Source organism: Curcuma longa, chromosome 10 (genome assembly GCF_044706935.1).
Source record: "Curcuma longa cultivar G26 ecotype Majalengka, Jawa Barat chromosome 10, ITB_CL_G26_1.1, whole genome shotgun sequence".
Classification (NCBI taxonomy): Eukaryota; Viridiplantae; Streptophyta; class Magnoliopsida; order Zingiberales; family Zingiberaceae; genus Curcuma; species Curcuma longa.
In genome coordinates this window covers 6,947,852-6,970,369 of record NC_133870.1, presented here as the reverse complement: position 1 = coordinate 6,970,369, position 22,518 = coordinate 6,947,852, and the positions used below count along the sequence as shown (strand labels likewise).

The following is a 22,518-nucleotide window of genomic DNA, read 5'->3' as shown; positions in this document are numbered from 1 at the left end:
GAAACTTACATACTTTCTAAAACATCTCCTCTAATTTTGAAATAGCATCAAATACCCTTATAATTTTTTATCGAGGGTATTTAAAAAGGCACATAAACTTTTTGGGAAGGAAGTGAAAATTTCTATTTATTATTTCTCCGCAGCAGCTGCAGACAAGCAGCGGTTTCGTACGAGCGATAGGGAGGGAACGAGCAGCGGGCGAGTTTGAACTATTGCGCCCGCCCCAAATTCCCAGCTTCCGATCGCTCTCAGCTCGAGAATCTGCATCAGGTGCCTGCTCTAGTCGGTTTCTATCGGACCATACGCGTTTTTTTCTTCGTTTTTGTTATGATTTAGCTGTTGTTGGGAGCAAGGTCGATGATGCTAGGGTTTTGAAAACTAGCGTTGAAATTGTTCTTCCGCCTCCTGGTTTACCATATGTATGCCTCGCGTTTCGTGCGTGTGGCAGATTGTGGAGATAGGGTTTCGAAATCCATAATTAGGTTTTTTTTTCTCGCCGGAAGTTGCTGTTAATGTTTTCGTTCTGCAGATGTATGGAATTTCTTCTGCGTGTTAATGTTTCGATCTTGCTGTGTTATTTAGGTTGAGTTACGGTTCTAGCGTCTGGGATGGCAGAAGATAAACCGCCTCCTGAAGGTAATACTCGTGTATATGTTGATTCTGAAGAGCAGGACACTAAACACAAAAGCGATACAGTGGAAGATACCACAATATTGAATGGATCTGGTCCTACGGAGCCAAAGAATGTTGTGTGTGACTCTGGAGATACAGAAAATAAAGGTGAAGGTAACAAAGATGTGGATGGTGAAGAGATGCATATTGAAGAAAATGGTACTGCAAAAGAAGATGACACAATTGAGGATGCAGGACCTATGCAAAAAGACAGTAGTGTAGAAGAATCGAAAGAAGACAACCCAATTAGGGATGCACAACCTGTGCAAAAAGAAAGTAGTGTAGAAGAATCAAAAGAAGATAGCACAATTGAGGATGCAAGACCTATGCAAAAAGAAAGTAGTATAGAAGAACCAAAAGAGGACAACCCAATTGAGGATGCAAAACCTGTGCAAAAAGAAAGTGGTATAGAAGAATCTAAAGAAGATGGCCCAATCGAGGATGCAAGACTTGTGCAAAAAGGAAGTACTGTAGAAGAATCAGAAGAAGACACAATTGAGGATGCAAGAGCTGTGCAAAAAGAAATTACTATAGAAGAATCGAAAGATGATGATCAGAATGAGGGTGCAGATACAACAGCCACTGTCAATGATGTACAAGAAACCAAAGATAAAAAAGAGATTGAGGATACAATTGCTACTGCTGAGGATATGGAAATGGTTGATGAAGAAGGTGATCAAGCAGTGGGGCATGTGACTACTACCGCTGCACAAACAAATGATGTAGAAGAATCAAAAGCAGACATAAAGAATGAGGACCCAAGTACTGCAGAATCTAAGGATGCAAAGAAGACTGATGTGGAAGGTGATAACATAACGGTTGTAGACCATGGAAAAATGATTGTTATAGAAGGTGATAAGACAATCACAGGTGAGGATGTAGAAATGACAGATGCAGAGGATGACAAAAATGTGGGAGTGGAAACAGAAGAGACGGGTGTGGAGCAAGAAGCAAAGCAGGAAGAATTAAAAAATTCTATGGAGGTTGAAGAAAATGGTAGTACTGAACAGAAGGACAATGAGGATAAGGAAGCTGTAGGGTTTAAGAGAAAAAGATCACGGGTAGAGAAAACAGAGAGAAAAGGAAGTGAAAGTGCAACAAAAGCCATGGAGTTATTAAATAGTCCTATTACTTCATCCATTGAACGCCCTGTGCGTCAGAGAAAATCTGTAGAGAGATTGGTAGAAGTAATTGAAAATGAGGCATTGAGGGAGTTTCAAGTTGAAAAGGTGTTTTACTAATCATTTATTTTTTTAATCTTGCTTTTTGAGGTTGATATTTCAATCAATGAATACCTGAGATCTCTATGGTTACAGGGACGTGGCACTCCATTGAAGAATATACCAAGTGGTATGCTATTTCTGATATCCCTATTTACAAATTTCATATTGTCATTAAGTGAAAACTTTATGTTTCCTCAGATTTTTTTTTCTTCTCTTTGCATCAACAAATTTTGTCTCCTATTGAGAAGAATTGTTTATACCCTAACTATGATCTTATCAGTTGGTTTATATGCTCAAATATCTTGTTTTTGTCATTTCTTTAACTTTATAATCAACACTCCACATGAATTTGTTGTTTTGCTTATTTAAATATTTTCTTCAGAAAAACATAATTCTCTTCAGAGATTGTTGTTCATGCTTCAAGTAGTTACCTTGTGACATTGTTATCCTTATCATGTATGATATACGTTTTTATTGTTGCTCTTCACTGGTGAATTAAACATCTGTTCAATAGCTATCTTATTGGTATGTTAGATTTATCTGGTGAAATAGATAACAAATTGGAAGGATGCATGTAGAAATTATTCGCAATTGTAGGCTTAAATGCTTTGTCACCAATTTTAAAATCTTTAAATATATGAACTCTCCCCTCAAACACAGAAATTTTTTTACTGTCGAATAAAATCCATTGTAAAGATTGTTGACAGGATTCTATTAATTCAACATCTAAAATCCAAAATTGTTTTACAGTTTATGCTATTGATGGTACATCCCATATCTTGCAGTTTACTTTCCATTTCCTTCATATCCACCAAGTATGTTCTGATTATATAATATTCCATGTGTGTTGGCTTTCTGTTCCAGTGGCTCACAAACTAGCAAAGAAGAAACCTGCTGATATTAAATTGATACATCATACCCTTTTTGGAAGGAGAGGAAAGGTATTGAGTATTCCTTCTTTATTCTCTATATTATGCTTTCATTCTTTCTGATTTCTACTACTGTTGGTTCAGGAGTGGTGCACTTTTGATAAGTTTCATTGTTAAGTTGTTTGCAATACAAGTATCATGTAGTTTTCGGATAATTGGTCTATTTCCTAATAGCTCAAGCTTTTGGGAGTTGTGATTAGTTAATCAACTTAACATGGTAGGCTTCAACTTTCACCTATGTCAAAAGAAAAAAAAGACCATGCGTTAAGAGGTTGAGACTAATCAAGTCTAGTACCCACTCACACATGAAGGGGAGTATTAACAATATAAGTATATAAATTGGCCTCTTTCCTAATAGCTCAAATTTTTGAGCAGAGTCAGGTAATCAATATGGTTTGCAATATAAGTATCATGTTTTCTGATTGGTTTATAATTTGTTTATAGTGGTTATGTTTACTTTCAAATGATTTAATGCTGCCTCAATATTCTACAATTTGACTGCAAAAGTGTCTTAATAGTTCATAATATTGCATATCGTGCTTCTTCTTGGTTTTTTGGAATTATTCTGAACTTTGGTATTTGCATGAAGCTGTGATTTTCCATGTTGCCTATTTTTGGTTTTCCTAGATTTTTTTCCCAAACTTTTGAGAGTACTATTTTTATTAAATGAATGTTTCTGGGAAACACATCGTTTTACTTTCAATTTTCCACATTATATTTGATTTAGTTGAAAGTAATGATCAGATAGTTGACTTTTTTGAGGTTCATTAAGTGGATCCTTCAATGATAAGGAAAAAAAATGAACACAAAAGAGATGGCAACCTAATATAAATCATATAACCCTGATTCTTGAACATCTTGCTGGGTTGATAGCCCTTGCTAGGTCTTTATCAATCTCTTACTATACCCACAAGGAATCTGAGCCTAAGATAACTAAAAAAAAAAAAGGATTATTTGTCCTTGCTTTCTTATTTTTCCAGCTTCTCTTATAGATGCTACGTTAGGACACTACTCACCAGTAACCTACATAATTACACAGTTGTCAATCTGAACAAACATTCTCAATTATTCTATCTTTCTGGTTACTATGCAATGCAATAAGAGTAGCTTCAATTGTGATTCTCGACATGGTAACTTGACAGGCCTTTTACCTCAATTTGTTGAGTGACTATGATGTTGTGGCAATTGTGTCTCTCGTGTTGTGAATAGTTTGTTTCTAAGGTGTATCTTGCATGTGAATCAAACTTTTCACTTCATGTTCTCAATCTAGTGAATGTCTTGAAAGAAGGCTTAACTCTAGTCAGTACCTCAAGTTTGTGTAATTGCAACTATACTGCTGTTATTTGTACCTATAGACTAAACGCATTAGTTTCAATTACTGCATCACCAATGTACTTCTAAAAGATAATTGTTATGATTTTATTGCAGGCAGTGAATTTCAAACATCATATCCTCCAGTTTTCAGGTTTTGTGTGGCATGAAAGTGATGTAAGAACTTATTCTTCAAGAATAACTTGCTTTTTGCTTACTGTTGTGTTAGTTCTCTCTTGATTTTTCTTCACAAGCTAAATTTTATCTTCTCCAGGAAAAACAGAGAGCTAAAATGAAGGAAAAACTTGACAAATATGTAAAAGATACACTGTTAGATCTGTGTGATCTGTTTGATTTACCTGCTTCCAAAGCCAATTCTAGAAAGGTAGGTGAATCTTGCATTTATAAGGTTTTAACCCACTGTATATGATCAAATTGCCTTCTCATCTATGTTTTAATTTTTCTGATTATCTCACATTGATTATTTGGATGACATTGTAGGAAGAACTTGTAGAGAAGCTGTTGGACTTCTTGGTTGCTCCTTACCCTAATATTGAAGTAATATTTCTGAATTGGACAATTCTCCTTATGCTTTTTATTTAATGTCTTAATGGTGATGGATACTTTTATAAAAAAAAAGAGATTATGCAAAAATTGTTGCTTTAGTCTTCACAGAGTTCGTTCTATTGCCTGCATTTCCTGATTTCTGTTTTTTTTTGGTAGCAATCAACAAAATCCAAAAAACGTGACAGAGTGGCCAAGGGAAGTTCTTCAAAGAGAAAGGAGGATGCACATTCAAAGAGGCCCAGGAAGGTTTGTATCAGAAAAAATGAACTCCACAATCAGCATTATGTCATTCTATGTTCTTCCCTTTGCATTTCAAAATTTCTTGATTGTCTCAGTTAATATTTGGTTGTGTAGTTTGCTTGTGGTGATGGATAAATGTATTAGCTGATGTCTTTGATTTGCAGAAAGAGATCAGCGATGATGCCTCTCTGAGCGAAGGTGATAAAAGCTTGCCAGAAACGAACGATGAAGATGAAGTCAATGATAGCAATCCTCGTAAAGGCAAAGCAGTTGAGCATTCTGAGAGTGAAGATGACGATGAAGAAACTTATGACATGATTGAAGAAGATGAACATCAAAAAGAGGATCTAGGAAAGGGTTACACAAATAAAAAGAGAGTTTCCAAACAGAGGGAAAAGGTCAGGATCGACTCTAAGGTAGAGTCAGTTCCTGCAACTACCAAGGGTTCTACTAAACCATCATCTTCCATACTTGCCAAAGCCGAGGATGGAGATGATGATCTAGGTACAAAGGTCTTCTCTAGGAAGAAGAAAATATCTGATTCACCCAAGAAAAAGTCAACTATTAGATCAGCAAAGAACGAAAAGGACACTGGTAATCTATCAGCCATAAATTTTCATGATTAAAGTACAGTGATATTGTTGAGCACTATAATTTATCTGACTACTTGATGAATGGGTTTTGTCGATGATCAATCTTATTTTTGCAATTATGGAAATATTGCTTAATTGATATTTCTTGTGCCACAAATCTTTTTTTCCAAGAAGTCACTTTTCTTGGGGTAAGTAATTGATATTTCTTGTGCCACAAAGTGACTTTACACGTCACTTTTCTTGGGGTAAGTATTTTATTCTTGTTGGCTCTGAAGTGACTTTACACATCCTATTAAAATTTTTGTGCATCTTTAATTCAATAGTAGTGGTAACATCTTTGTTAACTTGATCATGAAGTTGTTTAAATAAACCTAGTTTGACAATACTTGCAATAGCATTTTTGTCCATGACAATGTATATTTTCTTGTCTACAATATTTTTGGCAAATTCTTAGTGATTTTTGTATTTTTCAAGATCATATTTTTTCCACTCCTTATTAGAGCTTTGACTTCTGATGAATTTTGTCATGGGCTCGTGTGCAATTAGTTTTGTTGCATTTGTTCTGAAATGCATTCCCTTTTTTGAACAAGGTAAAAAGGCTGGTAAAGACAATATAGCAAAATCCAAGGTCACACAGCCAGGCAAGGAGGAACTAAGAAAGAAAGTATGTGAAATTTTGAAGGAAGTTGACTTTAATACGGTGAGTTACTTATATGAAAATTGTTTTTTGTAGATTGCTACAGTTATGCACACAACTTATTAAATTGTAAAATTTTAGTAAAATAGGAGCTACTTTTTATGATCATGATGATGCTTTTGGTAAAATATCCCTAGTATTGGTGCTCTCTTTTATTTTCAAACAAATTCCCAGTTGGTTGGATCTTATACTCAGCTTGAGTGTCCTATTTGTTTGTTTCAGGCAACTTTCACAGACATTCTGAAGCTGTTAGGTATGTTATCTTCAGAACTATTACTTGTTTCTTTATTTTTGATGGATCAACTTAATTTTGACAACAATTTTGTGTCAGCTACACATTACAAGGTGGATCTGACCCCACGAAAAGCATCGATAAAACTCATAATCCAGGAGGAGCTGACCAAATTGGCCGAAGCTGAAGAGGACGAGGATGACGAAGACTGAGAGGAAGATGCAGAGAATGTGCAGCTCATCGAAGCAGAAAAGGGCAGATTGATGTGTTTTTTAACTAGCAAATCCACTCATGTAACGTTCTAATTAACTTGTGGCCGCAATGTGTTTTTATTTGTAGGTGTAGATGTATCTGTGATAATCATGGGGTTCTGGTTGTAAACTAAACAATGGAAATTTTTATAGTTTCGGTGTATTCGTTTAGTATTAATGGACCGAGTTTATTTTATTTCTGACACATGATCATAACTTAAGGATGTCTGTGTTTCCATATGTTCCCCAATATCATCATGTTTTTTTTCACCCTTTCTCTCAGTGAAAACATAATATTTTACTAGGTACATCAATGTGGCTGATGAGCCCTAGTCTCACAATGTCTCTCGGTTGTGACCTAGCAGATCAAAAAACCTCTGCCTAGCAGATCAAAAACCTACTCGTATTTGTGTGTGAGGTGGAGGGAGGCGGTGGCGGCGGCAGCCGGGGGAGGGAGGCGGAGGCGGCGGCGGCTGCAGGGGAGGGGGGCGGCGGAGAAAGAGTAAATGATTTAAACAAATGAAAGATTAGAATCTTGCTATGATCTCTGAAATCATCCACAGTTATCCTTCTTCAGACTCCATATCTGTATGTTATTCACAGAAAGTCATAAAACATAGTCTTATGGTTGTAAATGCAATATAACCAACACCAATGATTTATGGGGCAAAAAGTAAAGGAAGTGGAAAAAAAAGATTCAATGATCTGCAAAAGACAATTAAATATATAATTTAATCAGTTGTCCAGGAGACCCCTAGAAACTTTATGCTTTCGAAGCCTACTCTTTGCTTTGGATTGGGAATGTTTCTTTTCCATTTTCATCACCCTTTCCTCAACCTTCCCTTGGTCATCATCGACATCCATCTTATCTTTATCCTCTTCTTGATCTCCATCTTTCTTTTGCCTTCCTCTTGATGTCTCACCTTCAAATTTTTCTTGTTTTTGAGCATGCACATTATGTTTAATTTTATCAAATTCCTTCTGAATATTTTCTTTTTTTCTTAGCTTTTACCATTCTTTGTAGTTCATCAACACTCTGTGATGAGATCCAAAGGTTGGAAAAGGGAAAAGTCATCTTCACAATCTACATCATTCTGGCAAATTTCAAGAATCACAAGTGATGGCTATCAAACATATTCAAAAACAAAAGAAAGCATGGCTGACAAGGACATGCATACATCATCTAAGAGCATCTCCAACGCTGTTAATAGCAGCGTTATAACGCCCATATCTGGCATTTAATAATAACTTTTTATTCTCTCTCCACTGACGTGGAGGAGTGAACACATGAACGCGTTCAATAGTTTGAACGCGTTCATGTGATAGAGGTGGGCCCCATTTACTTTTTTATTATTTTTAGGTGTTATAACGTTTGCACCATTGCAGATGCTCTAAGTTAGCTTCCATTTCAACATACTGCAGACCTTTATGTACTAGGGTGATAAGAGCAGCTGGTGGAACTAGATTTCCATCAATGGCAGATTTGTAAATGCCAGCTTCATATCCCAAAACAAATGATGCATGAATCAAACCTGGTAAAGCCACCAGGTTAGCAATGTCACACCAAGCAATCTTTTCTACAAACATAAACTCTTATCAAAGGCTCTCACATGATAGCAACTTTGAGTATTAAAGAAAAATGAGTAGATTGGAAAAAGTAGTCAACTTGAAGCATAGAATAGCAGAACACTAAGTTCTCAATTAGAAAGGAACACTGAGTTATTTCGATGAATTAAACACTTCTTTTCTTAAGAATGAAAAATTGAGTTGGACTTGGACAACGAGGGAAATAACGATGCTACATTTTGGATGTCTAGACACAAGATCACAGATATTGCAGAGTAAGTATAAACCAAAGAATCCAACAAAAAAGCAAACATATTCTATGGATCCCTAATCCACCAATCTTCCATTAAGATGAGAAGAGAGATCATCACACACCTCTTCAAAACTTATGTAGAACAAACATATTAATTCAAAGTTTCATCAAGAACTAAAAAGATTAATAAAAAAAATCTAATAGTCTTAGAATAAGAAGAGCATCCGTGATCACTCGTGCCCTGATAAAAAGAAGTATAGAAAACAACCCAAAAGGGAAGACATCCTAAACGGCATTATTGTCTCTTCGACTCGCTCATCTCTCACCAATCAACTTGTCGCCTGATAGAGAAGATACTGCATCGGATTCGAGAGGAACGGGAGCGTAATACGACGGAGATCGAGGACAAGAGACAGCGACCTGATTCGCGGAGGTAACGGAAGACGAGGAAGAAGTTGAGCTCGGTGGAAGGGATCGTCGAAGCCGTCACCGAACTCGATGGCAAACTAGGGCTAAAATGTAGAGCCCGGATTCGAAGGCGCCATGGCGGTCGGTCGACCGGCGAATATATAGGCGCGAGCGTGGTCTCTTGCTCCATTTAACTCTTGGGAATCTTCCGTTTGACACCTCATATTATCGATTTTTGCTATGGCATCCCTCGTAGAGTTTTGCATGAGACTTCAAAATGTTTGCTATATTTCAAAATGAGGTCAAAGTTGGGCACGACTAATATGATTAGTGTTCAATGAATTAAATAAATACACATTTATCAATATTTGATGAGTGAAAAACACTATGATAATTTTCTCAATTTAAACAAAAAGAACATAACATCAGAAGGATATGATTCGAAAAAAAAAATCTAAATTACTTCCTAAAAAGCCAATCCAAAATGATAGTTTGGATGTAGTTATAATAAAGCATATACTTTGGTTTTGCATTAACATTAGCTATTCAAAGCACAAATTTGAACCCTTCACCAATACGCCTTCTTCGAGCTAAATGATAATTATTGTAATCATACGAGAGAAAGATCTCCTGCAGGAGCCGATCTTTTCATCAATTTCGCCCAAGATTCATTTGTCTCTGTAATAACCTTCAATGCATAATCCTAAAATACAACACGAGAACAGTATGTATCATGTAAGTGGCAATATGCTTGATTGTATGAAAGAATTTATGGGAGAAATAAAGTTGTACTTGATACATTTGATAATATAATTGTTTACATGAATTTATATATTTTGATAATGTAGTGGAAAAGGAAATGCATAGTGTGAAAATATATTGATAGGATGTAAAATAAAAATATATCATGATAAATTTAGAATAAATCTAAAAATAATCTGAGATGAAATTGATAAGGATCAAAGTAACGGATTCATTTTGGAACACCGAAAGTTCAAATGAACAATTTGTTGTTTTGGAATGCAAATATTCTCCTCCATTGAGGTCGACTATTTGTTTAAGGCATCAGATCTAGTAATATTTACCATGAGATTCAATAAAATTAAGCCTATTAAGGCATCCAAAACTGAATGTAGGTAACAGTGCGGAATTAAGACATCAGGAGGTATCAAACAAACAATCAGATAGCAGATTCTGATACTGAATTAGATAGAGAATTACCTTGTTTGCAGCCTTATTGCCAAGACCAAAATTGTTGGCAGGCTTTCCATCTGGAATCTTGTAGTCTCTGAACCAGTCTCTTATGGCAGTAAGAGTCCCCTGAAGAAGCAAGCGATCAAATGGTAAGGAGACATAAACCACAACGTACCATGCATCAGATTCATCATTTGTGCACTTCAAAAAGAATGCCAAACTAGCTTTCGTTGTAACTATTGAGAACTGTAACACTGTTATTGCTCAACTCTCATACATTCTTTTTTAAACATGAGTACAGTGTATACTTTTAGACATTCTGTACTACGTGAAATATATTTGTCAATTAAACACCCTTGAGAAATTCTGAAGAAAGTCCTGCCAATTGCAAACCAGTAGTCTAGGACATTCAGACACTAAACTTCAAAATTGCTTAGATTAAATCTAAAATAGGAAACAGAGAGACATAATTTGCATTTAAGAACAAGTAGCTAAATGAAAAACACAGTAAGACCTTAAAAAAATTATTTCAAAACAGTTAGATGCTGTCTGGATTACCTCAAACACATGGGCAGCAGGCCAAACAAAGCACACCTTGGACATGAGATTTTAGCGCATAAAAGATAAGCTAGAATTCATAGTATGTTTGAGGTGCATGTTTATGTGTGTGTGTGTGTGTGTGTGTGTGTGTGTGTGTGTGTGTACAAAGGCAGTTGATTTTTATATATATAAACAAAACCTACAACCCACTTATTTACCATAAACATATATAACCAACAAAACAAATGTGCATTTAAGTAATGAGACAATGAAACAGTGGCATATTTGAAAGCTAATTTATGTCAACAGAAACCATACTGGAAAATGTTTCTCGACATCATCAGCATCATTTACAAGTGACGCTCGAGGATCGTCCAATGAAATAGCAACAATCTTCCAGTCAAGCTCTCCTTCATCAATCATAGCTAAAGCTGCCAAAGGCTTCACTTTGAGAATGTCACCAATGTTAGCACGCCTTTCACCTATTTCTACAACATCGACTGGAAAATGAAGAAACTTAAGACATGACATTGCTGCATTCCATGATACTTTTGCTACACTAAAAAAATAATTCAAAAAGTAACGGCAACAAAAAGAGATATTCTTCTAAACCTGGATCATTATCCCCAAATGCTCCTTCAACTTCTGCATTAGCAAAAGATGGGTCTTCCCAAGTCTGAGGAAGCAATCCATAATTCCAGTTTATGTTGTATCTATAATATAGATGAAAAAACAATTGATCATCAGACAGGAATCCTAGTTGAGTATGACAAATCATGAATGAATGACATTTGTGACCGGTCATAAAATCTATCAAAGAACGGACTATCTGAATTAACTAATCCTTTTCAATTAGTTCCATCAGGTAGAGACATGAACTTGAGGAAATTGTGAGCAATTAGCTAAGCTTCCTGGAACGTACGTTAAATGACTAGTGTTATGTTTTTGAGAAATAAAGATCTCTCCTTGTGGTGTAAGTTGCGCTCTCAAACTTGGCATGGGCAATTGACAGAGAGAAATGAGAATTTCCATCTGGGTATAAACATAAATGTAGATCACTCAGATGGTTTGATTGTGGGAAAACAGAGAATATTAAGAGGATAGCAGTGTTGGAGACAATGCGCAGTTAACCAGCACTGCACCGACACAAAATCCCTCTTTTAAAAAGTTGCAGTTTGATGCGAAGTTCATTTGTGAAAACTTTATTAGAAAACCAATTTTGCAGCATCCCAGCAATGCTATTATCCTTGAGATTAAAAAGCAGGAGTTCGACGATCAAAGAAAATATCAGGAAAGCTAAATCAAAAACAAATCAAGCTAAAGAGTTGCAAATGCCCTCACGGGTAGTATCGGAGCTTCCCCTTCTTGATGTCCTGCTTTATAGGCGTGTACGCCTCATCGGTGGCGACTTCCATCTTCGCGCTCGTCTCCTTGGGGATCTCCACGATGAAGTTGTAGACCCCGTCGCCCAAGTGCAAGGGCACATCGTGCCACGGTGATATCTTCTTACCGGATCCGTTGAGGAAGAATACCCGGTAGTCGAGGGTTTCCGGCCTCCCTTCCTCCTTGACCTGGAAATCGGATTTGAGGAGGGCAGAGGGGGCGACGAAGTGCCGCCGGGAGATGGAGGAGACGGGCCTCTGCTTCGCGGATAAAAAGAGGGAGGAGGATCGGCGGCACGAATGGACAGACCGCGAGCGCAAACCATGGAGGGCGGCAGTGGAGGCGGCGGCGGCGAAGCGGGTGGAGGATGCAGTGGCGGCCGTCGCCATGAATTGGGAGGAGCGGTGGGCGATGATTGGATTTGGATGGCATCTTCGAGCCGCCGTCACTGCCTTATAACGGAACCGGATCAAGGATCAGAATCAAAGAGATCGGATCCGTTGAACGAAGCAGAAATTCGACTTGGTCTTTTTTGTAAAAAAAAAAAAAAAATGAAAATAGAGCAACTACAGGGACCATGTCTCGAGCAACTACAGGGACCATGTCTCGAGTTCGATTTTAAACCAAAAAAAAAACGATTAAATTTAAAAATTCAGTTTGATTATTTTAAAATTTTAATTATTTTTTAAAAAAATTAATTAATTCGATTAATTTTATTTGATTTCAATTTTAAAATTTTTTATTTGATTAAATCGAATAAACTGAATAAATCAAATTAATTAAAATAAAAAAATAATTTCTAAATTTCTAAATAAACTTATAAATCTCTAACTAATTAATAAATTTTTTATAATATTAAAAATTTTAATTATTTTAATTATTTTAATTAATTTGATTGAAAATCGAATTAATCAATATTTTATCAATTTAATTTATTCAATTTTTATTTAAAAATTTAATGATTTGATTAGTTTAAAAAAATTTAATTCGATTCGATTTTGATTAATTCAGTTCGGTTCGATTCAATTTTAATCGAATACTCAATCCTAATCGTAAGTTAATAATATTTTTGTTTGAAATTTAATATTAAAATTTACTTTCAGTAAAAATATGAATTTTGTAGTCTTAGACTCAAGCAGACAGTTGGTAGAGATCAACGAGTGAAATAATTAGGGGGAGAATTTTGCAAAAGAGAAGTACAATGGGCAGAAAAATGCTACAATATGATGTGAAGTAGGTTGAACATTCAATCTTCTGTGACAACAACACAAAAGTTCTTTCCAAAATTTAGATGCTACATTCAATCTCAAGACATTTATTTTGTTGGGGAAAAAACTCTTAACGTGCTGGAAGAAATTTTTTACATGCATTCAACAAGAAATCGAACAAATGGCGAATGGCGAGACGAGATGGATAGTAATTGCAGTCGAGTAACCAACAATACCTTGTTTGGTTTAAGATGCTGCTGTATCAGCTAACTCTTCATCCTCCATCTTTAGTGGCTTGCCATACTGACAATTCCTGGAATTCAAGAACAAAATCAGTTTCAGAAAAGTACAGAGAATAACACAAAAAGAATCGCATGTCAACAGAACAAGAAGAAAAGATTAGGTATGTGCATGACCAATCTCATCGTAGTAGCAAATCAACCACATTCACAAAGCAACTACAGAAGAAGAATTCTGCCTGGGCAACTGAACTATAAATTGTATAACTGAATCAAATTTATGTAGAAACGCCGCTACGATAGACCGATATACCTTTTCGGAAAGGAATTTTCATCGGAAAGTGCTTTCTCTAGTCTCTCTTCAAATGGTGTCGCATGCCAGCTAACTCTCTGGTCCTGCAGCGCAGAAAACTTTGAAGATAATCATGAAAAAAAGGATTAAAACCATCAACGGTCTGAGTTGTTAAGATAATTCACCTCTTTGTACTTGTTTGTGGAGTTTGGAATTCCATTGCCATCCCACTGTTTTGAAGATCTATGTACAGGCGCCTTGTCTTTCCAGTGTGCTGCAAGCAAGCCGAGAATAGGCCTGTCAGCATCAGAACTCTTTGTCGAGTATGAGTTTTCCTTTGTCTCATTGGGCACTCCATCCTTTGCAATAGTAGGTTTCAACCACTTAGATACTGCTTGTTCTGGGTGCACAGGAGCAAATGTTGTCTTGTCTCTACTAGTAGTTTTAGACATTTCGAAACTGTTAGTCTTCCCTGAAATATGTTTATCAGTGTAGATAACATCAAGATCATGTTTTCTCTTATTTCTTGGGTATAGGCTGGGGGTGATAGACAATTCCTCAGGCTCTGGTAGGAGTGGCTCCTGTTGCATTTCCTCACTGGAATCAGAAACATATGATTGCAATGGTTCCAATGAATCAGCATTAAACAATTTCCATCTGAGAGTTTCCACAGGATTCGTAAGTGGATAGGCATACTGAGTCTCAATCCTAGGACCTTTGCCAGCTACAAGGTGGCATAGATTGGTTGGATAAACAGTAGCTGGTGTATCCATTTCATTAGTCACTTTGAGTGGAGTCGGAAAAGGTGAATCTACAGAAGCTTGTAGATGAATATGAGCTTTGTGTGGATGCAGAGAGATATCAGGGTTGTGGAATCTAGATTTCAGTTCAATGACTGATTCGATTTGTATACCTTCATTGTCCTGTGACTTGCTCGGACTAACTGAAGGAGATGAGGATTCACAATTCTGCATTATTTGTTGACTCCGAGCTGTACTACTACAGTACGAATCAATCAAGATAATTAATTTACATCTACAGGAGATTTCAGTAAATAGTTAAAACAGAAATTATTATCTTAGGCCAAGAGAAATCACTATTACCTCATACAGTTGATTTGTGAAGGGCCGACATTCTCTTGCTCCTGTACAAAATGGCTTGAAAGTTCATGTTTTTCATCCCACAGAATTTCCAAATCAGAAGTATCAGGAATCTTTGAGTTAAAATAGCAATTAGATACATTGCCACTAACAGGAGCTTCAGTTGGTGTTGCTCCTGATCTTTTGCTAAGCTGTGCAGGAGTTTGCAGTATGGCACCACAATTCTTTAGCAATGCAGCCTGTTTAATTATCAAAGTTTTAAGACTTGATAGTATTCAAAAGCATTTGCACTAAATAAGAGCACAAACAGAAGGCTATACAGCATTTTGGTTCTTAAATGTATAGTGAAATTAAAAGAATTCTCTGTCTATTTTTTACACCATCTTGGCTAGATAATTTGCTGTAGTAGAAATCAGTGATTCCATTGAAAGAAGGATCAAGAAACCCAAACACGTACCTGAAATCTATTTCACTTCATGCATTACTGAGAAAATGAAGCATCTACTCACAAAAAAATGCCACTTTCCTCTAGCAATAGATTAATTGTAAACTACTTAGCAACAAAGATGCAAAGTAGAAAACCATAATAAAGAATGTTGATGCATCAATTATAGGCAACGCCCAAACCCTTTTTATCCTAGCCAGTGATCAGCATTTTTTCAGTGAAGCTTACATTAATCATTCAAATTGAAAACTTTAAACAGTTAAGTGCGAAACTAAGAAAGTCCTAGGTAATTGGCCAATTACAGAAATATGAAAGTTTTAAATACATTTAACTTTCTAAAACTCATATGATTTGCATCTTTTTGAGAACATGAAACACAAAACTTGCCAAGGCTCTACCTAGCTCATATAATAGTGTAACAAGAATTATAATTCATGTGGTCGATTACATTGCTCATTTGATGGCAAATCTAACTCACCCACTAGGTGTTTATTGGGAGGAATCCCAGAAAAAGGACTCATCAACTTCTCAAATATAATACATCGGTAATGTCTTGAGTGTGCGTATCTATAGGGATATCCTCTGTATCTATATAGATATCATTTGTAAAAAGAAACCAAAATTTCTCCATTGATTTGATTCTATTCATGTCTCCATGATTCAGGTATTGGATCGGAGATCAATAGGGAAAAAACAAAATAATCATGATAGTCACAACAAAAATGTAAATTGTCAACATACCTCATGCTTCAGTTCCCTGAAGAATAAGCTGTCCTGAGCGTCGTTATCCTTTGAACTTGGAGTCTGAACTTGGTTAGAGGAAAGCTCATGATCTGCAAGGAAAATTAAGCCAAAAAAAAAAAAAAAAACATAAATGGAGGTGGAAGGAAAAAGACATAGATCATCCTACAGAAGTCCAACCAACAAAAGCATTCGAGTAAACGCCAAAACAAACACATGAAGCAGCAACTTACCCTCGTCTAAGAAAAAGGATCCCAGCTGCCTCTTCTGGATGGAGGAATCCTGATCGGCCAAAACTACAGTATAAGAAAAGGAAGATCGCGTTAAATCGAAGTCATACGGCCATACCCTCCTCGTGGAACGAATCGAATTGGAAACCGAATGTTTCTTCCCTCGCACATCGCCGCCTTCCGGACAAAAACACCTGAACAGCCACCTCATCCCCGCCGGAATCCTCCGGCGGAACCCTAAATTTACTCCGGCCAATCACCGGGGGGCGGAAACAGTGATCGGGGAGCAAGGGAGAGAGAGACGCTTCGTTTCCAAATTGTTTTTTTAAAATTTTATCCATTTATTTTTGAAACTTAAATCGAGGAGAAAAAAGAGGGAAGAAATTTTCATTTTGGTCCCCAACTTTGCCTTTTATTACATACCCCTGCTGTAAATTTTCATTTTTAGAGTCAAAACTCAAAAGCACCATCACCATAGCAACAAGTTACAAGTGAATCAATCAGAGAAAGAAAGATTCAGTTGAGCACAAGGATAAAAAAAAAAATGCAGCAGCAATTCGCCTATAATTTATCAGAGAATTCTTTCGCATTATTTAGACAAAAATAATGCATCACTGTAATTTATTTGAGCTGAAAATTATTATAAAGAACAGATAATGTTTACTTGGGATGGCCATTTCCTCCTTCAGGATGAGCTCCTTCAGCTCCCAAACAAGCATCTGCACATTGGAACCATGCCATTCACCCCGAGCTTCTCATCATCTCCTGGCTTGCTCTCGAAATCAAAAACTAACGGAATGATCGCACGATGATATAGACATGGATAGGTGCGAACTGAGGAAGGAATTCCGGGACTGTTGGTCGGTCGTCACTATCGTAACATTCTGCATCAGATGAGTTCTTCTTGTTTGGTGAGTAGATGATTCTTGTCAAGCTCGGGCAATCTAGTACAAGAAATAGAACTCATAAAACACGATGGGATACAAATGCACTACAATCGAGTTAGTAATTAGTTGGCAATCTTCAGTTGCTTTAACTAATGCAAGATATGCCGATAACATTACCAGGTCAGAGGTGTTTTTGTTCTTCATAGTTAATGCCACTGCCTCAGCGAAAGCCTGAGCAGCTTCTGCATCAGCCTCTGCAACCTCTGCTTCCCTAGCTGCTGCTTCGGCCTCTGCCATGGCTGCTTCTGCCTCGGCAACAGCTTGAGCAGCAACGGCCGCAGCCTGCTGCGCTGTCATGCTTCGCATCCGCGCCAAGTCAGTGTCAACTTCAAATCTTGAGCAAGGTTTTAGATCATCCCTAGTTGTTCCTGAAGGCTCAGTTTGCCTAACTTCTGCGTTCAGAAATTTAGATGTTTTTCCTCTTGGAAAAGCTGAAGTTGGTGCTATCCTATACTTGCGCTTCACCTAGAAAAAAACGATCGAGCAACTAAACAATTGAAAAACACCATCTGGTGCCAAAAAAAAATGATTCTTTTAGAAACATAAACTGTAACTTCAGCATTGAGACAATGATGTATAATTTTCAGCTTAACCAAACAAAATGAAACAAACTGAAGATTCATTACCTTTTCAACAATGCTTGGAATTTAACAATCAGGCGACGATTAAACAAAGTTCAAAAGCCATTGGTGGAGAAAATTTAAGTAGAAAATCTAAGTATCAAGGGAAAGGACTACTACCCTAATCAATCTCCCGGTAGCAGTCAACTCCTTCAGCTTATCTGATAACAGTTCTGCAAATTCTGGTGGAGGCCAATATTGGTCCTGCATGAGGCGGAAATATAAACAGTTGTGATAAATCCAATAACCAATATATGATTAAAACTTTTTCAAATGCTTCTTTCAGGCATAAACATCCAAATATGGCTACAACTCTGAAAGGTTGAAGAGACAAATTGAATTCTTTTGCAAGCTTATATGTTCCTGAAATGTGTGAAAATCTGAATGTAGAATAGATACCATGAACCCATAGTCTCTTGTATGAGCTTTAGCTAGATGAGTGACATAATTAACAAAGAGTTCAGAATGATTGAACAACCTAAGGAATTTAATCAAAGGAATGATGCCAACCTCTATATATGTGGCAATAGCTGTCTTGTTAGATCCAGTGGGCTCCTTCAGGTCTGTTATGGCTTCCAATATCAGGTTGTCTATCCTACACAAAGGAAATCAAAATTAATCCAAAATCACAATCACCCAAACAAAAATCACTATGAACTAGTAAAGCTAATGAAGAACAGCAGCTCCAATGAGTCTCCAGAAAAGGTTACATGGAATTAAGTATAAAAAACTACTAAAAGTTATACTGTAAAAGGGTAGCTATATTTTATGGCTTCCAATATCAGATTGTCTATCCTCTTCAGTCTTCACACTTTTCTTAAGTCATTCTTTCATAACTCACCAAACCCCATGAAATAGAAAACTGAATCAGTTCAGTGCTATATGTCATTGCTAATCTTCGACTAGTATTATCCATATTTATATTTCTAATTGCCAGATTAAATTGCTCACTCTAGAAACAACCCAGAATATATAAATTTCTTCAGAATGAGATATTAATATTTTCCTAAATATTGGTAACCTTGAATGCAGATTACCTGTGTGAAAACAGATACTAATAATAGAAAAATAATCAAGTCCATACTGTTTTTCCAGGAAAAATTAAGGTTTATAATAGTGAATAACAACACAAACATAAAAGATGTAAGTATGTGAATACACAAGGACACACATGACAAAATGAATGCAGATTCAGTATAGATGAACTGATATTCACTAAACTTTCAACATAAAAAATAAATCACTCTAATGACTAATCCGGAAAAGACCTCTTTTCACTAGTTGTGGCAAGAGACTTGCTTTCCATTAGTTCAGCATCAGCATCTTCATACATTGTGCCAACAGCCTTTGAGCTACCATCGTGTTTGAGAGTTTGTCGGCTCCTTTTCGAGGCTCTACCCTTCTCTCGGGATCCCCAACCATTTGCATTGACACTCAAGTTACGCCATTTATCCTGTCCATCAAAGAATCATCAGGTACAAAAACAAAAGATCATAATTTTAGCATTCATTCTTCATTTAGTTTGATCTGAATACAAACAACCCTGATTCCCAAGTCAGTATGTTGCAGTAAAACATTTTTCAGAATATCCTCCAGTAATATATCTGATTAAAGAACCTTTTGTTAGCCAAAAGTGCATTAGCACTAATTATAGAACTTGAGATAAACTTTACCTTCAGGTCCACATTTGACCTCAAACATAATACACCACTAAATTCTGGATCTTTCAATATTGTGCACCATTTGCCAGCACCATGCTTCACAACTCCAGCTTTGAGAGCCGCCTCCTCGTCTGCTGTCCATTTTTGCTTGGGAGCACCCATTTACAAGCAATAATAGCTTTCTGCAGTGTAACCTGGTATTCACTTATCAATCAACTACTGGATCTGAAAATCAAACAAAAAACAAAGCTTTAGTTGCAAAAATTAAATCTAGTTTCATTGGTTAACTTTATGAGTCCTGGTAAAAATAGAAATTCTCAAACAAAATAAAAAGTATGAGAATTAGTTTCTAGGTACCAAATTATTGTTTGACTTCATGGAGACCAGGTAAAAAACAAATATGGTAAAACAAAATTTTAAAAAAAATGAAAATTTGTGTCCAGATATCAAATTCTTTTAGATGGGTCATTAAAGGAAAAGGAAATGAAATATGCACAATCCATAGAACTATTTAGATTACTCCTAATAAATCTTAGATTTTGATGCAAAAAGTGTAAACTCCAAATTTTCAGATTTGCTAATATAAGAGACCTGAATCTATATGAAATCCAGCCATGCAGTCATAATATGTATTATCTGAAGAAAATCTAAATTCGTTAGATTATTTAGAATGCAGGGAAGATATAGCAAAAGAAGTTCACATCATCAGAGCCAGCTCAGGGATCAAATTCTTCCAATTAAAAACATGGAAAAAGGCAAACTTCAGACAACTGAAACTGAGATCAAGTACAAAATTCATATTTTTTTCTAAAAAAATATCAGACAAAACAATTAGGCCCATCAACTACAGTCAACAGTAAACCCAATTTAAAGGCGAAGAAAGACAAATTCAAAAAAAGGTCGAACTAACTAAAAAAAGAAGAAGAAGAAGATTTCGCGCAAGACGCAAGTCAGCAAAAATCCAATTGGAAAGAAGAAAATATAGCAAAAAGAAATAACCTGTTGCATGAAATCTTAAAGAACAAATCAATGAAAAATTATTACTCAACCATAATCAAAGCAAGGGAATTAGTAGCGGAAGAGGCATTAGACAAAGAGCAGGCCTACCTCCGTCGTCATGGTCGCCTTTGGAGAGGCTCTTGGTAGGTCAATCGGAGTATTTTTAATCCGCCAAGAAGACACGAGGGAGATGAACATCGAACCCTAACCCTAAGTTGATGTATTACAAGATTAGGAAAGCCCATTGATGGAAGTTCAAACCCGGCCCAGACAAAGACAACCGGTTTGATTAAACCAAACCTAAATTGAGTTACACATCCTTTATAATTGGAGCAAACATAAATTTATTTATTAATTAAATTTATATCGCATCATTTTTAATTTTTTCTCAAATTATTAGTTAAATTAAATTTTTACTAATTTAATGTTCTAAATCCATCCTTAAATTTAAACCTGAAGCTAAACCTTAACATTTGGTTCAAATGATAATAATCCTCACCTCTTAAACCCAACCAAGCTGACACGTCAGCTCCAAACAATATCTTATCTGAGTGGCTTTGACAAACCAGAAGCTGCCACGTCAGAACACAGAATCTTAATATTATCCAGGCGAGAGTACCTCAGTCCACAAGCCCTGTTTGTGGTCTAGAGCACAAAGGCTTCTCCTTTCCTTGTTTTAAAGATCCATTGAAGATTTTAGGAAGAGGCATCACTTGAATTTGATCCTGTTTCTGCTGCAGCAGCACAAGCCATGGCCGCCAAGCTCGCTTCTCCGGCCGCCGCCATGACGGCTCTCCCGCACTTCAGCGGCCTCAAGGCCCTGCCGTCGTCAAGGGTGAGATATATAGAACCTTCAAACGTTTGTTTTCCTTCTTCAAATTTCAGAAAATAAGAAAGTTTCACGAATCAAGAAGAGCATCTCTGCGAACAGGTGGCGATGCTGCCGAAGATCCGGCGAGGAGGGGACGGCGGAGGCGCCCTTGGGGCTCGCTGTGGCTACATCGGATCGCCGACGAACTTGGTAAGTCTCACACATTGTTGCGCATGCTGAGAGAGATGAATGACAGTTGAGCTCTGTTTAGATAATGGTGACATGCACGACCCTGATGTTGTTCGCCGGGAGGTTCGGGCTGGCGCCGTCGGCGAACAGGAAGGCCACCGCGGGGCTGCGATTGGAGGCGCGTGACTCCGGGCTGCAGAGCGGCGACCCTGCCGGGTTCACCTTGGCTGATACTTTGGCCTGCGGCTCCGTGGGGCACATCTTGGGCGTCGGAGTTGTCTTGGGCCTCAAGAACTTGGGCGTCATATAAGAAGAAACAACTGTTGATTTATCGCTGCCTGCGTTGTGATGCCCCTGTTGTGTAGTAGCTGGCTTCTTATTCTCCTGCATTGTAAAATTCAATCTCAATAATAGAACCTGAACTGATCATGCCGAATGGAATTGCTTTTTTACAAGTACATGTTCAAGATGAACTATAATCTTTTTCAACCATCAAAGAGGTATCATCAAGATAGAGGCAACAGTTGAGCCATTAAAATAAGCAAGAGCTTTGCATGAAATATACCTGCCATTATTGAGGTTGTGCCAAGGCTCTATATTCAACAACAAACTGTGAGATCCAACTATTTGTGATTGTTTTCTTGCCAACATTTTCCAGACAGCAAATCTCACTGAATCTGTTCCTGTTGCCAACTTTGACATGAGCAGGCTACTCGCGGTCATTCTTTTGTATTTTTCTAGAGAGAAAACTGGTTTCGATTGAATGCCGATTGCCTTTGCATCTCAAACTTTCATAAAAACTTTCAAAATCAACTCAGCAATAATCCTTACAAGAACAAGACTCATCCCTAAAATGGAACGGAGTTCCAGGCACCTTGCGCGCAGTCCCGAACAACGTAACCCTCACACGGAGTAAAAGTGTGCGTGGGTGTTCCGAACGAAGAGAGAAGACGGCGACGGCGACGATGGCGAAGAGG

General features: G+C 37.0%; 5 protein-coding genes across 5 annotated transcripts; 2 read left to right on the top strand and 3 right to left on the bottom strand.

The window, feature by feature from the left end:
- Positions 1–145: 145 nt before the first annotated feature.
- Positions 146–6,915, top strand: LOC141836466 (uncharacterized). Its single transcript, XM_074723967.1, has 12 exons — positions 146–270; positions 583–1,901; positions 1,989–2,022; positions 2,760–2,836; positions 4,253–4,312; positions 4,410–4,520; positions 4,637–4,693; positions 4,859–4,948; positions 5,107–5,536; positions 6,126–6,235; positions 6,455–6,485; positions 6,564–6,915. Exons 2-12 carry the CDS (start codon positions 609–611, stop codon positions 6,674–6,676), a joined length of 2,406 nt encoding a protein of 801 aa, XP_074580068.1. The 5' UTR covers positions 146–270; positions 583–608; the 3' UTR covers positions 6,677–6,915.
- Positions 6,916–9,381: 2,466 nt separating this feature from the next.
- On the bottom strand, positions 9,382–12,467 carry LOC141836295 (soluble inorganic pyrophosphatase 6, chloroplastic-like). Its single transcript, XM_074723752.1, has 5 exons — positions 12,018–12,467; positions 11,289–11,389; positions 10,995–11,176; positions 10,164–10,262; positions 9,382–9,645 (listed from the first exon to the last, which is right to left on the bottom strand). Exons 1-5 carry the CDS (start codon positions 12,446–12,448, stop codon positions 9,553–9,555), a joined length of 906 nt encoding a protein of 301 aa, XP_074579853.1. The 5' UTR covers positions 12,449–12,467; the 3' UTR covers positions 9,382–9,552.
- An 826-nt stretch (positions 12,468–13,293) lies between these two features.
- LOC141835495 (uncharacterized) lies at positions 13,294–16,525 on the bottom strand. Its single transcript, XM_074722914.1, has 6 exons — positions 16,318–16,525; positions 16,085–16,176; positions 14,902–15,137; positions 13,984–14,797; positions 13,820–13,902; positions 13,294–13,580 (listed from the first exon to the last, which is right to left on the bottom strand). Exons 1-6 carry the CDS (start codon positions 16,523–16,525, stop codon positions 13,514–13,516), a joined length of 1,500 nt encoding a protein of 499 aa, XP_074579015.1. The 3' UTR covers positions 13,294–13,513.
- Positions 16,526–16,847: 322 nt separating this feature from the next.
- On the bottom strand, positions 16,848–20,738 carry LOC141835954 (single myb histone 5-like). The gene is made up of 7 exons (XM_074723362.1): positions 20,650–20,738; positions 19,555–19,767; positions 19,150–19,334; positions 18,392–18,476; positions 18,002–18,085; positions 17,379–17,726; positions 16,848–17,258 (listed from the first exon to the last, which is right to left on the bottom strand). The coding sequence occupies exons 2-7, from the start codon at positions 19,702–19,704 to the stop codon at positions 17,244–17,246; spliced, it is 867 nt and encodes a 288-aa protein (XP_074579463.1). The 5' UTR covers positions 19,705–19,767; positions 20,650–20,738; the 3' UTR covers positions 16,848–17,243.
- Positions 20,739–21,206: 468 nt separating this feature from the next.
- Positions 21,207–21,977, top strand: LOC141836292 (photosystem I reaction center subunit psaK, chloroplastic-like). Its single transcript, XM_074723748.1, has 3 exons — positions 21,207–21,376; positions 21,473–21,562; positions 21,624–21,977. The coding sequence occupies exons 1-3, from the start codon at positions 21,293–21,295 to the stop codon at positions 21,849–21,851; spliced, it is 402 nt and encodes a 133-aa protein (XP_074579849.1). The 5' UTR covers positions 21,207–21,292; the 3' UTR covers positions 21,852–21,977.
- Positions 21,978–22,518: the final 541 nt, after the last annotated feature.

Bases quoted from the DNA above. Each gene is read 5' to 3' on its own strand.
- LOC141836292 (XM_074723748.1), top strand. From the start codon at position 21,293: ATGGCCGCCAAGCTCGCTTCTCCGGCCGCCGCCATGACGGCTCTCCCG. The intron at 21,377-21,472 runs GTGAGATATATA...CTCTGCGAACAG, and splicing joins AGGCCCTGCCGTCGTCAAGG to GTGGCGATGCTGCCGAAGAT. The intron at 21,563-21,623 runs GTAAGTCTCACA...AGCTCTGTTTAG, and splicing joins TCGGATCGCCGACGAACTTG to ATAATGGTGACATGCACGAC.
- LOC141836466 (XM_074723967.1), top strand. From the start codon at position 609: ATGGCAGAAGATAAACCGCCTCCTGAAGGTAATACTCGTGTATATGTT. The intron at 4,313-4,409 runs GTAAGAACTTAT...TATCTTCTCCAG, and splicing joins TTGTGTGGCATGAAAGTGAT to GAAAAACAGAGAGCTAAAAT. The intron at 6,236-6,454 runs GTGAGTTACTTA...TGTTTGTTTCAG, and splicing joins AGGAAGTTGACTTTAATACG to GCAACTTTCACAGACATTCT.
- LOC141836295 (XM_074723752.1), bottom strand. From the start codon at position 12,448: ATGGCGACGGCCGCCACTGCATCCTCCACCCGCTTCGCCGCCGCCGCC. The intron at 10,263-10,994 runs GTATGGTTTCTG...TTGCTTCTTCAG, and splicing joins ATGTCGAGAAACATTTTCCA to GGGACTCTTACTGCCATAAG. The intron at 9,646-10,163 runs GTAATTCTCTAT...GTTGTATTTTAG, and splicing joins GCAATAAGGCTGCAAACAAG to GATTATGCATTGAAGGTTAT.
- LOC141835495 (XM_074722914.1), bottom strand. From the start codon at position 16,525: ATGAGGTGGCTGTTCAGGTGTTTTTGTCCGGAAGGCGGCGATGTGCGA. The intron at 15,138-16,084 runs GTATGTTGACAA...ATAATTAAACAG, and splicing joins TCAGGGAACTGAAGCATGAG to GCTGCATTGCTAAAGAATTG. The intron at 13,581-13,819 runs GTATATCGGTCT...CTTGAATTCCAG, and splicing joins GAAAATTCCTTTCCGAAAAG to GAATTGTCAGTATGGCAAGC.
- LOC141835954 (XM_074723362.1), bottom strand. From the start codon at position 19,704: ATGGGTGCTCCCAAGCAAAAATGGACAGCAGACGAGGAGGCGGCTCTC. The intron at 19,335-19,554 runs GTAAAGTTTATC...TTTGATGGACAG, and splicing joins GGTCAAATGTGGACCTGAAG to GATAAATGGCGTAACTTGAG. The intron at 18,086-18,391 runs GTTGGCATCATT...CGCCTCATGCAG, and splicing joins CTATTGCCACATATATAGAG to GACCAATATTGGCCTCCACC.